At 38.4% G+C, this 12993-nt stretch overlaps 1 protein-coding gene across 1 annotated transcript in view; it reads left to right on the top strand.

Annotated features, from left to right (window-relative positions):
• The window catches only part of cap2.S (cyclase associated actin cytoskeleton regulatory protein 2 S homeolog), an 83664-nt gene that overhangs the window by 59145 nt on the left and 11526 nt on the right, over positions 1-12993 (top strand). The window contains exons 5-7 of the mRNA XM_018269500.2: positions 3206-3349; positions 4812-4897; positions 8622-8727. Of these exons, the coding sequence (XP_018124989.1) occupies positions 3206-3349; positions 4812-4897; positions 8622-8727 (336 nt within the window). The remainder of the gene's footprint in view (positions 1-3205; positions 3350-4811; positions 4898-8621; positions 8728-12993) is intronic.

Here is a 12993-nt window from a genome sequence, read left to right as displayed (position 1 = left end):
GGAAATTTTGATTTTCGGAAGGCTACCAATAGAAGGCTTTCCACTGGATAAGTGTTTTGGGGAAATTAAGTTTCCTTAGATATTCATTATTCTTGGCCTATGGGTAAGCATGTAAACAAGTTATCCTCCACAATTTGCACTTGCCAGTACTTGCGGCAAGCACCAGTGTGCTTTCCCAGCCAGTTCCCAAACTGGACATTGCAATAGTTTCAGGGTTCCGCAAATAGACTGCATGAATACTAGACAAATGAATCACATTCTAATGCTGTTAATAACGTAGAGTACCTTTTGGTAGAGGATTGTATCCACTGCAAAATGGGGGATTATCCAGCCATACACAGGACAATATGTTACCAACTATGAAAATAGTTGATGAGTTTGCTCCCGATATCGGCCTGTGTATGGCAAGTTTTCTAAGGAAAAGCATTATCAATTTGTGTATATGATATTAAACATTGGAAAAATAGTTATCTTATTGCTGTCTTCAAATCCTACACATTATTCCATGTCTCATCTTAGTATTTGTTATTATTCTATAAATGTGATACTTCATTTTAGGACATTTGTTTGGGCAAAAACAAGCATCAGTCAGGTAACAACTTGGGAAGCACCCCTTCCCCACCAGCACGGGAGGCCTAAATACCCCTGTATAGGGGGCCAAAGATGACCCATGATACACACTAAATTGTCGCAGCGTTGCCCTTGGCTAGGCATATAACTTTCATTTAAAATGGCTAAATGTCAGCTCTCAGAATGCTCCATATCTGTCTCTAGCTTTGTCTGCAGCATTACTCTAGGAGTTTTATGTATACAAAGTTATTGGTTCTAAATTCTAACATCCTGGGAGCCACTAATGAATTAACAACTAATCACTCCATCTGCATTCCCAAAGGAAAATACCTACTTAGGCTAGTATACTCACCCCCACATGTAGGTAACAAGTTTGGCAGGTGCTGTAACCCATGTAATATGATCGTGAAACCCAAGCAATATTTTGTATTCTGTATTTTGTGGGAGCAGCTGCACATCATTTTGCTCTTAAACAGAGTGCAAAGACCTGCAGTTATCATGTAGTTTAGAAGGTAGGGTACAAGTGTAAATAATGTTGGGTTCTTTAAGTGCACTTTCCGCCCTGCCTTCAGGTCACTTATCAACACTTATCAAAGTTCGAATTTCGAATTCATGTGAGTTTTTTTTAACTCTAATAAATTTGAATTTGAGAGTTTTGAAATTAAAATTTGAGAGTTTTGAACATAAAAAAAAATTTGAAAATTTGAATTTTCAATTCGACCCTAAATAAATCTGCCCCCTAGTGTCTATGAAAAGGCTATTCACTTGTTCTGCACCCACTCCTCCAGCATGATAACACCTTTACTGGTCTTAGGAATCGTAGCCTATAGATAACAAGTACATGGACTTCAATCTACTTCTGCACTGCAGCCACCATTTTTACCACCATTTATCTGTTTACTGTTGCTAGTCAGGACAACGTATAGTTAAATTCTACTGAGAGACAAAATTATGGCTGGGATGCTGAAACCGTGCCTAACTAGCTTAATGTCTGTGAAAGGATTGTTTCTCCCCTAAAGCAACAACATGTTTGTCTTTGATTGAATCCCTAATAAGGCTTTGTTGGCTGGTGCTGAAGTTCAGACTCACTTTCTCATTTCTTTCGCGGAGTTAAGGATGAGAACTTTTTCCTTTTCCAACTGGCACATAAGTGCAACAAGTCAATCTGCTGTACATCCAATGTAATAGGGGTTATTTTAAGAGCATTTATGGAAGAAGAATTCATTCAGCTTCAGAGACCTTAAATACTTGATATAGAATTGGCACTCTGTGTGTGCCAGGTTATCCATATAGGCTATAGAAAGAATGTGAGCAGGGAAATGTGGAAACAAGTAGCTAAATAGTGATTGTTTTAAAGTTATTCATAACTTGTCGGTAACCTATAAGACATATTTGCCTTCTGCCTTTGTAGCCTCAAAAGCAGAACCAGTCTGCTGAGTTTACTAGGTCTCATTTGGCACTCACTTTTGTAGCAAAGCATGTAGCAGACAGCTGGACACAGTGGTTTATTGCAGAGAAAAGGAAAAATGAAAGCAGAGTAGTCTGCAGCAAAGAGTTATTGCCATTATGTGCCTAGTGTAGCTCCACACAAGCTGACACCAGACCTGTCATTGGAACTATACAAAGGAGTGCATTACAGAGGATACAGTTTCCTTTGCCTGCCTACAAAACGCAGGCGGAGGAAAGCAGAGATATTCGACTTCCATCCAAGCCTGAAGTCACTGTGCAGTGGCAGGCACGCATCTGCCTGGCGGGTGGATTTTGGCACGAAAATGCACATTTTACCATATCCATACCAAACTCCACCCTGTCTGAGAAAACACTTTGGGGCAAATTCACTAAAGCATGAAGCAGCTAATGCTAGCGCAAATTCGCCAGTGTGACGTCATTTCGGTACTTCGCTGATTTACAGGCGCTGGCGTAAATTCGCTAACGAAGTGGACCTACTCTAGTGCTACTTCACACCCTTACACCAGGTGAAGTTGCGATATGGCGAAGGGACATAACTACGCTAATTCACTAACTTGCTCATTTTACTGAACGTTATCTCTTGCGCAGACTTGCCTTCACCACCTCAGACCAGGCGAAGTGCAATAGAGTAGATAGGGCTTGCTTCAAAAAAAGTTAAAATTTTTTCTAACTCCCAAAAAACGCTGGCGTCTTTTACTTTTTTAAGGGTGATAGGCTGAAAAAGATCGTACATTTTTTTGGGGGTACCCTCCTTCCCCCCCTACATTTCCTAACATACAGCACCTAAAATATAAAGTGGGCACATGTATAGGGAAAAATAACAACTCTATTTTATTTTATGAAGCTTTCCCAGGCTTAGTGTAGTGTAATGTATTTGCTGCTACATATACGTCCATTGTACTTTACCTTGGCGCCGTATGCAAACTAGGCATCGCTAGCGTAACTTCGGTTTGCTTGACAAATTAACGCTAGCGCAACTTCACTTCCTTTCGCCTCCCTGAGCGCAACTTTGGATTTTAGTGAATTAGCGGCGCCCTGGCGAAGGCTGCGATAGCGCAGGTTAGTGAATTTGCCCCTTTGTCTGGCACAGCTTTTGTATGTTTGTAATTAACAATGTTTTCATATGTTTTATACTCCAGTAATATATTTATAATTTTTTTTCTAGGCAGAGGAGTCCTTCATCCTAAAGCCAATTTCTGAAAAAATCCTTGAAATACAGTCATTTAGAGAAAAAAATCGTGGAAGTCAAATGTTCAACCACCTTTCTGCCATCAGCGAAAGTGTACCAGCGCTTGGTTGGATTGCCATGGTGGGGTTAATGAGTTTAATATTTTGTCTGTATAAAAGGGGATTTCATCAATTGTCTAATGACAGAAAATGTCATTGTAACTTTTCAATATATAATTGCAAAAATTTGTAAATGCATATTCTTTTGAAAGCAGTGATGGTTGTGCTTTGCTATTTAGTGCACTGCTGGTTCTACATGTGACGGTATACCAATGAAACAATCTTGCATTAATCAGCTGCCCAAATATCATGACTCCCAATACCTTGCATGTTCTGTGGTTAACAAACATGTGTAGAAAGATAATCACAGAAGTGTATAAAGCATTTTGGGAATTTAAGTCTTGACTGGAAGAGATGAAATTGTTTCAATGGTACATGTAGTCAGAACAAGCAACGCAGAGAATAAGATAGGAGCACAGATACTGCTTTCTTGCAGTGAATAGAAATGTATTTTGGAAAGTTGCTTGGAATTAAATTTGCTTCATCCTGAAAAAAATGCAGTTTTCTGGACCCCTTTTTTTTCATTGTTGGAAAATGCATCTTTAGGATTAGTTCACACTAGGAGATTCGGGAGATTTTGTCGCCTGGCGACTAATCGCCTCGTCTTCTGAACGACAATCTCCCCGAAATGCCTCAGTGTGTTTTCCCATAGGCTATAATGAAAAGTCGCCTGTGCTAATGCACACGCGGCCATGCGTTTTCCATAGTCGCCCGAAGTTGCCTCACACAGGCAACTATATTTAAAATATGAACTTGTCCATTAGAAAACCTGCTATTCATTACATAAAACACTCATATTCTAACATAAGCGAATTGTATGTCCACTAGCTAATCAGTGCAACACTAATTTTTGTTATCAGACATCTTATCCTCGGGCAACTTCCCAAGTTTCTCTATTGATACAAAGGTTTTGATGCGATTCCCCCGTGACGAAGAACTGCATATAAGCTCTAAGGGCAGTGGCAGACGCAACAAATCTCCCAAAAATGCCTCTCCATTTGAATTTAAATTGCTGGTATTATGACCAAAATATTGCTAAATCGCCTGTAATTGCTTCTGTAGGAATCTTTGAACGACTTAGCCATATGTTGGTCATAGCACCTGCAATTTTAATTATTTCAAATGGACAGGCATTTTTGGGAGATTTGTTGCCTGCAGTCGCTCATAAATTGTTGTCGATGACAAATTACCCCAACTGCCACTGCCCTAAGGGTGCAGAATATATTATATGGTTCATCCTATACAGTAATTTTAAGAAATGCATTTATTTATTGTAGATATAGTAGATATAACAGGACAAGCTTCCGGTACATCTACAATAAAGATAAATTTAATTTACAAGCCTAATTCTCAGATTCCAGCTGAGAGAACATACTTATTTTGCATATCCAGTTTGCCACTGTTTTTGTCCTGATTAAAGTATCGTTCAAATTGCCCTCTTTCTCATTACCCACAGTTGATGGTTAATTATCCTTTATTTTCAGTCCCCAAAACCAGGTCCCTATGTCAAAGAGATGACTGATGCTGCTACCTTTTATACTAACAGGGTACTTAAAGATTACAAAAGCACGTAAGTGTATCCAAGACGGTTATGTTTTTCAGCCAGTTATTTGCATTATTAATAACAGGTATGGGATCCATTATCCATTTATCTAGAAAGCTACATATTACAGGAAAGCCATCTCCCATAGAGGCACTTTTAATAAAATATTTCTAATATTTAAAAATGTCCTTTTTGCATGTTATAATAAAAACATTGTATTTGATCTTAGCTAAGCCGCATTAATGCAAATTGCTGGCAAAACCATCCTATGGGTTTATTTAATGTTTGGATGGTATATAGCAGACTTACCATATGATGATCCAAATTACAGAAAGATGCCTTATCCAGAAAACCCCAGGTCCCAAGCATTCCGGTTAATAGATCCTATACATGTACACTTTTACATTCAATTTTCTAATTGCAGGTATTACTAAATTGTTATGGTTTCAGATATATTTTTTTTCTTTCAGGTAATATTAAAAATAAAAATGCTCTCTAGGCATTTATAATTAGTCTCCATATTTAAAATGACTGATTCCTAGAAAACTCTAGGGTTGTTTATACTTTAGTATGATGTAGAAAGTAATATTCTGAGACAATTTGCAATTGGTTTTAATTTTTTATCATTAGTGGTTTTTTGGGTTATTTAGCTTTTTATTCAGCAGCTTCCCGCTTTGCAATTTCAGCATTCTGGGTGCTAGGGTGCAAATTACCCTAGCGACTATGCATTGATTTGAGACTGGAATATGAATAGGAGAGAGTCTGAATAGAAAGATGAGTAATAAAAGGTAGCAATAACAAAAAATGTGTAGCCTTACATAACATTTGTTTTTAGATGGGGTCAGTGACCCCCATTTGAAAGCTGAAAGGGAAATAATTTAAAAAATTATAAAAAAAAAAAACAAACAAAAAAGTTAACTTAAAGGCAAACCAGTGCATTAAATAGCTGCTGGTAATAACTCATTAGTGTGTACTGCACCATCCCATCATATGTATGTGTTATGTGTTGGTGACAATACTTGGCATGCTGGCAGTCTAAAGTGGCAGTGACAAAGCCCACTGGTATTGCCAAAATGTATGTATGGTACTTGTTTATATTTGGGGCAGGATTCTTACTTAAATCAGAACCAAAGAGCTTGTGATATATTTATTCTATATGCATTTTTACTCTTTTAAGTATTTTTAAACCCTGTTTTTAGAACGACACATGCAAGGTTTTATATATACATCCAATTCCTTATAAACGGCAGCCAGCAACTGATTTTGTGCATAGGCAATATATGTTGTTTTCTTTTTTGCTAATCCACTGCACCTACTGTTTGTAAGTCATAGCAGACAGGGCCCTGTCTTAGTGGAATTGTAAAATAATGGATGTGAGACTCAAAGTGTTTTGAGACAAATTGTATATGTACAATTAAACCTGACATAAGTGTAGCAGTTTAACGATGTGCTTAGAAATATCCATTACCAAACAATAAGTTTGAATGAGTAGTCTTTTGCTTAATGAGAAAGGGAAGTTTAGTGTTGTTGTTTTAGGTAATTTCCCCCAAAAACATGTAGAACTTTCTATAGTGCAATGAAAAGAAAAAAAGGAAGTATCAGTTGTTCCAAATTGCAACGACCTAGTATTATCTAAAGGTTATTTTATGTGGTTTTGTGTGACAACATCTATGCTCATGAATGTGTATATAGGGCCAATCTGTGGTTAATTTACTGTAAAAGCTACAGTCAAACTTTGGTTTGGCTGACACAAATAGTTGTGAATTTACACGTTAGAATGACTTTGAGCCCATTCAATACATTTTGATTACAGAATATTAAAGGGGAACTCCACAAAACATAACTTAAGCTTTTTGAAAAGTAAACATAATTTCAAGCAATAGATCAAAAGGAGCGATAGGTAGCACCTTCCATTGATATGAAAACAAATTGGTGGTGTGCAGGGTCACAAAGTGTAAGGATATATCATGAAGAAAAAGTATGACCCATAACTAGCACCTTCCCACTAAATAATTCTGAGATTCCCAAATAAATTAAAACGTAACCTTTAATACTAATATTAAAAATAGACGAAAAATGTTTAGTTAAAAGGAAAACATATGAGGGATAAGCTAATATGACTCAAGGTCAGCTTATAAACAGTAGGTTAATCCTGTATTGAGTTGGTTTTCACAGTGTTATACACTGTGTATGGGTTACACAGTGAGCATATAAACAGGCCCAGATTTGCGGCAATGCTGCATAGGCCCGGGCCTAGGGCGGCATCAATTAAGGGGCGGCATGCTGCCCAGCCGCACAAGCAGTTTTTTGTCAGAGCACTAGCGCTGAGCGGCTAATGCTCCGAAACCAAGCTAAGAGGATGCGCATGTGCGCTATCTTGAGAGAGGGAAGGGGTGACGGAGGACACCGGCCTCTGATGCGGATGCGCGCTATCTTTAGAGAGGGAGGGGGCGACGGAGGACGCCAGCCTCTGGGCGCCCTCAGGGCAAATCCGGCCCTGCATATAAACTGTGATAACCAACCCAATACAGGATTAACCTACCGTTTATAAACTGACGACCTTGAGTCATATTAGCTTGTCCCTCCTATGTTTTCCTTTTAACTACATTTTTCGGCTATTTTTAATATTAGTATTAAAGGTTAGTAGTAAAGGTTACGTTTATTAATTTATTTTATTAATCTCAGAATTATTTAGTGGGAAGTTGCTAGTTATGGGTCATACTTTTTCTTCATGATATAATTTCAAGCAACAATGCAATATGCATCATTTAAAGAATATGCAGACTATTCATGATTTTTAATGGTTTCTGACAGTTCCCTAAGCCTAGCCCCCTTCTCTCCTGCTGATCTTTCTGACTACTTTGCTGAGATGGCTGACTACTGTTACTTTGTATCAACAGCCAGCTGTCCTCAGCCTGCATCCTCCAAACCCAGGGCCGGGCAAGGCCAGCTAGGCGCCCCAGGCAACCCAGCCAGCCACATTGCCCCTCTGCCGAACGCCACTACATGAGCGCACCCTCCCGGTGAACGCTCGCATGCGCGCTGGCACGCGGGTTACTCATTCACCTCATAGGCTCACAGGAACAAGCCGGATTCAGAGTCCCGGACTGGGGTAGGCAGTATTAAAGGGTACGTGCCTGGCGCCCCCAAGCTTTGCGCCCTAGGCACGTGCCTACTCTGCCTACCCCTAGTTCTGGCCCTGTCCAAACCCCACAATTCCCTGCACACGTGATTTCAATAAGGAAAGGAACATCACAGTGCAGTGCAATGTAGTTCCTGCATGCTGTCTTGTAAGCTGTGGATGAGTTGTTACAATTTGTTACATCAGTGTTTAGTCCCTCCTTCCCTGCCAGGATTTCAAATAATGCAGAAAGAGAGGTTTGGAAGCCAAAGTTCCCCTTTAAATATTGGCAGGAAAAACTAACAAGGAACTGAATGTTATAGTACATGAATGGAAAGATAAACTGCAAAAACATGTGATGTTATCAGTTATCTCTTGGCATGGAAACAATAATTCTTTTCGATGCTGAATATAAAACATATTTGTTAAAACAATTTGTTGAATGTGAATTGTCCTTGCCTTTGTAACAAATAAAAACATTTGCTATTTGAAGGAAATTATTCTTACGGATTTCAGTTACAATGAAACTCTGTTTACATTGAAGCTCTGAACTTGGATTTTATAAATGCTTTTAAAGCCACTTAAATCATTTCACTTTTTTGGCTTATGCTTATGTTCTGCTCTTCGCAGTGACTCACACCATGTGGATTGGGTCAAATCATACTTGAATATTTGGAGCGAGCTGCAGGTGTACATTAAGGAATATCACACTACAGGAGTTTCATGGGGAAAGGCTGTAAGTATTCAAGTCTACTTTTGTACTGTTCAAGAATTTGTATTCTAGATAATTATGAGTAGTCATAGGTTAAGCAATTATTATTGACTGAATAAATGTTTGCTTTTAAAACTGTATTTTGGGTATCCTTTTGAGTTCCCTAGATAAAGATCAATATATTTATGGTTCTGTAACAACTTAAAGCAGATGACCTTCTTGCACTTGTAGGTAATTACACAAGCAAACCAATTAATACTAACCATGAAGCAACTGCACTTGGGCCAAGGTTCACTTGGAGGCCCACTTGACTTTACCATAGAAAAGGTTGATGAATAGTGATGGGGGTATAAATTTGCGGGGCGAGAATTCACAATGAATTTCCACTTTTCGCCGCTGGCAAATAAATTCACGAAAATTTGCATCAAAATAATTTGGACGCGCATTGGAAAAATCGATTGCATCAAAACTGTTGCATGTCATCATTATTCGGACACCCGTTGACTTTAATGCAAGCGTCAAAATTGACACGACTTGACGAGGGCGTCAAAATTGACCTGGGTATCAAAATTCACTGTTTCGCTGGAAATTCGCTAATTTTTCGGCAAAGCCAAACGGGACAAATTTGCCCATCGCTGTCAATTAAGTTTTAACTGGCCTAAAGAAGCTCTAACCTAGCGGTGTTACTACCAGTGGTTTGTTTGCCCCCTCAGGACTCGCTTCAGAAGGAAATTCAATTTTGTTACTTCTTGAAATGCTGTCTGGCCCACATGAATTGTTCCCTTATTACTCTAAACATTTTGCTCTGTGAACCAACAAAATTTGGAATAATTAATACAGCTTGAAGGGCACATTAAACTGTAATGGAGCAAGAAAACCAAAGGCTAACAATCTTCCTTAATCTCACCATGCAGCAGTATCACAGAATCAGTAACAAAAATGTATGTGCAAAGCCATTACACAATTAATTAGAAGGAACATGGCACAGTGGTTTGAACATGCTTTACTTGCATTTAATACAACTGTCCAAAAGTGTATAACATTACACGTATTTTCATATACATACCACAGTAATGACAATATGAAATAGATTACAAAGCAAACACAATAGAAAATGTTTCAGAACTAAGTCCTTTCTGCCAGTTACCTTTTATGTAGCGACAGTTCCTGGGTTCAGCATGGTCAGTAGGTGCTCTATGCATGATTCACAAGAGGAGGTGGCATGATTGTCTAGCACAACTATACAGGAGTGCAAGGAATAGATTTATACACAAGTACCTTTAATAAGTAGTACCAGTTTGGGCAATGACTGAACATAATGAAGCCCAACAGCAACTGCACTTGTGGTTCAAAAGTGAGCCCTTTAGAGCAGGCCCAGACTAGCAATTTGTGAATTCTGGTATATGCCAAAGGGCTGTAAGAAGCCACAGACAACCACCATTTATTTGGCTTGTATGGGGGAGCTCCACTTTGTGCTTTAAGAGGCACATTTATCAAGGGTCGAATTTCAAATTCATGCTAGTTTTTTAAACTTGCATAAACTCCAATAAATTCGAAATTCGATTAGTTGAAACTTATTAATAAGTTTAATTAATTTTAAAAAAATTTAATTTTCAATTCGACTCTTGATAAATCTGCCCCCAAATCTCGTGGCCTATTTTAAATCCTAATCTGAGCCTTCTTTAGCAGTACAAAAGCTCTGAAATGCAGCTACTATTTAATAGAATAACCTAAACATGAAGAGAAAAACCTTTCCCATTCTTTCAGGTATAACAATGTGGTTCATTAGGGCCACCCAGTGTCTACTAGCAATATTGCTATTACAAAGAGTGAAATTTAATTCAAGTTGGAGACTACTGCATCATCTGCACAAATGTATTTCACTGAACATGTGTTTATAAATGTAGCCTGAGCCAATACATGGAAAAAATATAAAGATAAACAAGCGCAGAGCTTCCTAATGGGCTGGAATAGGCTCCTTTAAAGGAGTTGTTCACCTTCCAAACATTTTTTCAGTTGAGTTGTATTCAAAAATAAAGACTTTTTTCAATTGCTTTCCATTTTAAATTTTTTTTGCAGTTTTTCCAAAAGTGAAATTTAAAGTGGAATGTTCCTGTCTCTGGTGTTTCAGTCTGGCAGCTCAGTGATCCAGGTGCAGAGTCTGAACTGTTTCAGTTTGCTACATTAGTTGATACAATTCTCAGCAGCAACTGTGGAATATTAGCAACTGTTGTATCAAACATTCTAAATATATCAAAAAATTCTAAAAGCTGCCTTTAATGAAGCTCAGGGATTCTGCTAAGCAGGGCCAAAGACAAGTCAAGAAATTTACACATTTGAATTTTAATCCCCCTGTTCTAATGCAAAATCGAATGTTTGCCACCTAAAACCTGCCGAGTCCATGTACAAGTCAATGTCAGAGGTCCGTTGAGCCATTTGGAGATGTTCATAGCCTTCCTGACATTCAAGTTTTTTTTCTGGAGAAAAATTAATACAAATCGAATACATATCAAATACAATTAAATTTTTTGGGTCGGACCCATTCAATCAAATATTAGCCATTCAAATTTTTTCTTCCCATTTCAATTGTGAGCATATTTAAATCTACATAGTTACATAGTTAAATTGGGTTGAAAAAAGACAAAGTCCATCAAGTCCAACCCCTCCAAATGAAAACCCAGCATCCATACACACACCCCTCCCTACTTTTAATTAAATTCTATATACCCATACCTATACTAACTATAGAGCTTAGTATCACAATAGCCTTTGATATTATGTCTGTCCAAAAAATCATCCAAGCCATTCTTAAAGGCATTAACTGAATCAGCCATCACAACATCACCCGGCAGTGCATTCCACAACCTCACTGTCCTGACTGTGAAGAACCCCCTACGTTGCTTCAAATGAAAGTTCTTTTCTTCTAGTCTAAAGAGGTGGCCTCTGGTACGGTGATCCACTTTATCGGTAAAAAGGTCCCCTGCTATTTGTCTATAATGTCCACAAATGTACTTGTAAAGTGTAATCATGTCCCCTCGCAAGCACCTTTTTCCAAAGAAAACAACCCCAACCTTGACAGTCTACCCACATAATTTAAGTCTTCCATCCCTCTAACCAATTTAGTTGCACGTCTCTGCACTCTCTCCAGCTCATTTATATCCCTCTTAAGGACTGGAGTCCAAAACTGCATTGCATACTCCAGATGAGGCCTTACCAGGGACATATAAAGAGGCATAATTATGTTTTCATCTCCTGAGTTAATGCCCTTTTTTATGCAAGACAGAACTTTATTTGCTTTAGTAGCCACAGAATGACACTGCCCAGAATTAGACAACGTGATATCTACAAAAACCCCTAGATCCTTCTCATTTAAGGAAACTCCCAACACACTGCCATTTAGTGTATAACTTGCATTTATATTATTTTTGCCAAAGTGCATAACCTTGCATTTATCAACATCGAACCTCATTTTCCAGTTTGCTGCCCAGTTTTCCAGTTTAGACAAATCACTCTGCAAAGTGGCAGCATCCTGCATGGAACCTATAGTTCTGCACAATTAAGGATCATCTGCAAAAATAGAAACAGTACTTTCAATGCCCACCTCCAGGTCATTAATAAACAAGTTGAAAAGCATGGGACCTAGTACAGAGCCCTGCGGTACTCCACTAACAACACTGGTCCAATTAGAAAATGTTCCATTTACCACCACTCTTTGTAGTGTATCTTTTAGTCAGTTCTCTATCCAGGTACAAATACTATGTTCCAGGCCAACATTCCTTAATTTAACCAGTAACCTTTTGTGTGGCACTGTATCAAATGCTTTAGCAAAGTCTAAGTAAATCACATCCACTGCCATCCCAGAATCAAGGTCTCTACTTACCTTCTCATAAAAAGAAATTAAGTTAGTCTGGCAAGATCTATTACGCATAAAACCATGCTGGCACAAACTCATAGTATTATGATTTGCTATGAAGTCCAGTATCTTATCCTTTATTAACCCTTCAAAAAGCTTTCCTATCACTGACGTCAGACTAACTGGCCTATAGTTTTGAGGCTGAGAACGGGATCCTTTTTTGAATAGAGGCACCACATTAGCAATTCGCCAGTCTCTCGGCACTGTGCCAGATCTCAATGAATCCTGAAAAATTAAGTAAAGAGGTTTGGCAATCACAGAGCTAAGCTCGCTAATTACCCTGGGATGAATACCATCTGGCCCCGGACCTTTGTTAATCTTAACATGTTCTAGTCTCTTTTGAATTTCATCATGTGTGAACCATGCATCATTAGTTG

The sequence above is a fragment of the Xenopus laevis genome, chromosome 6S, assembly GCF_017654675.1.
Source record: "Xenopus laevis strain J_2021 chromosome 6S, Xenopus_laevis_v10.1, whole genome shotgun sequence".
NCBI lineage: Eukaryota > Metazoa > Chordata > Amphibia > Anura > Pipidae > Xenopus > Xenopus laevis.
This window is presented reverse-complemented; position numbering and strand designations above follow the sequence as displayed.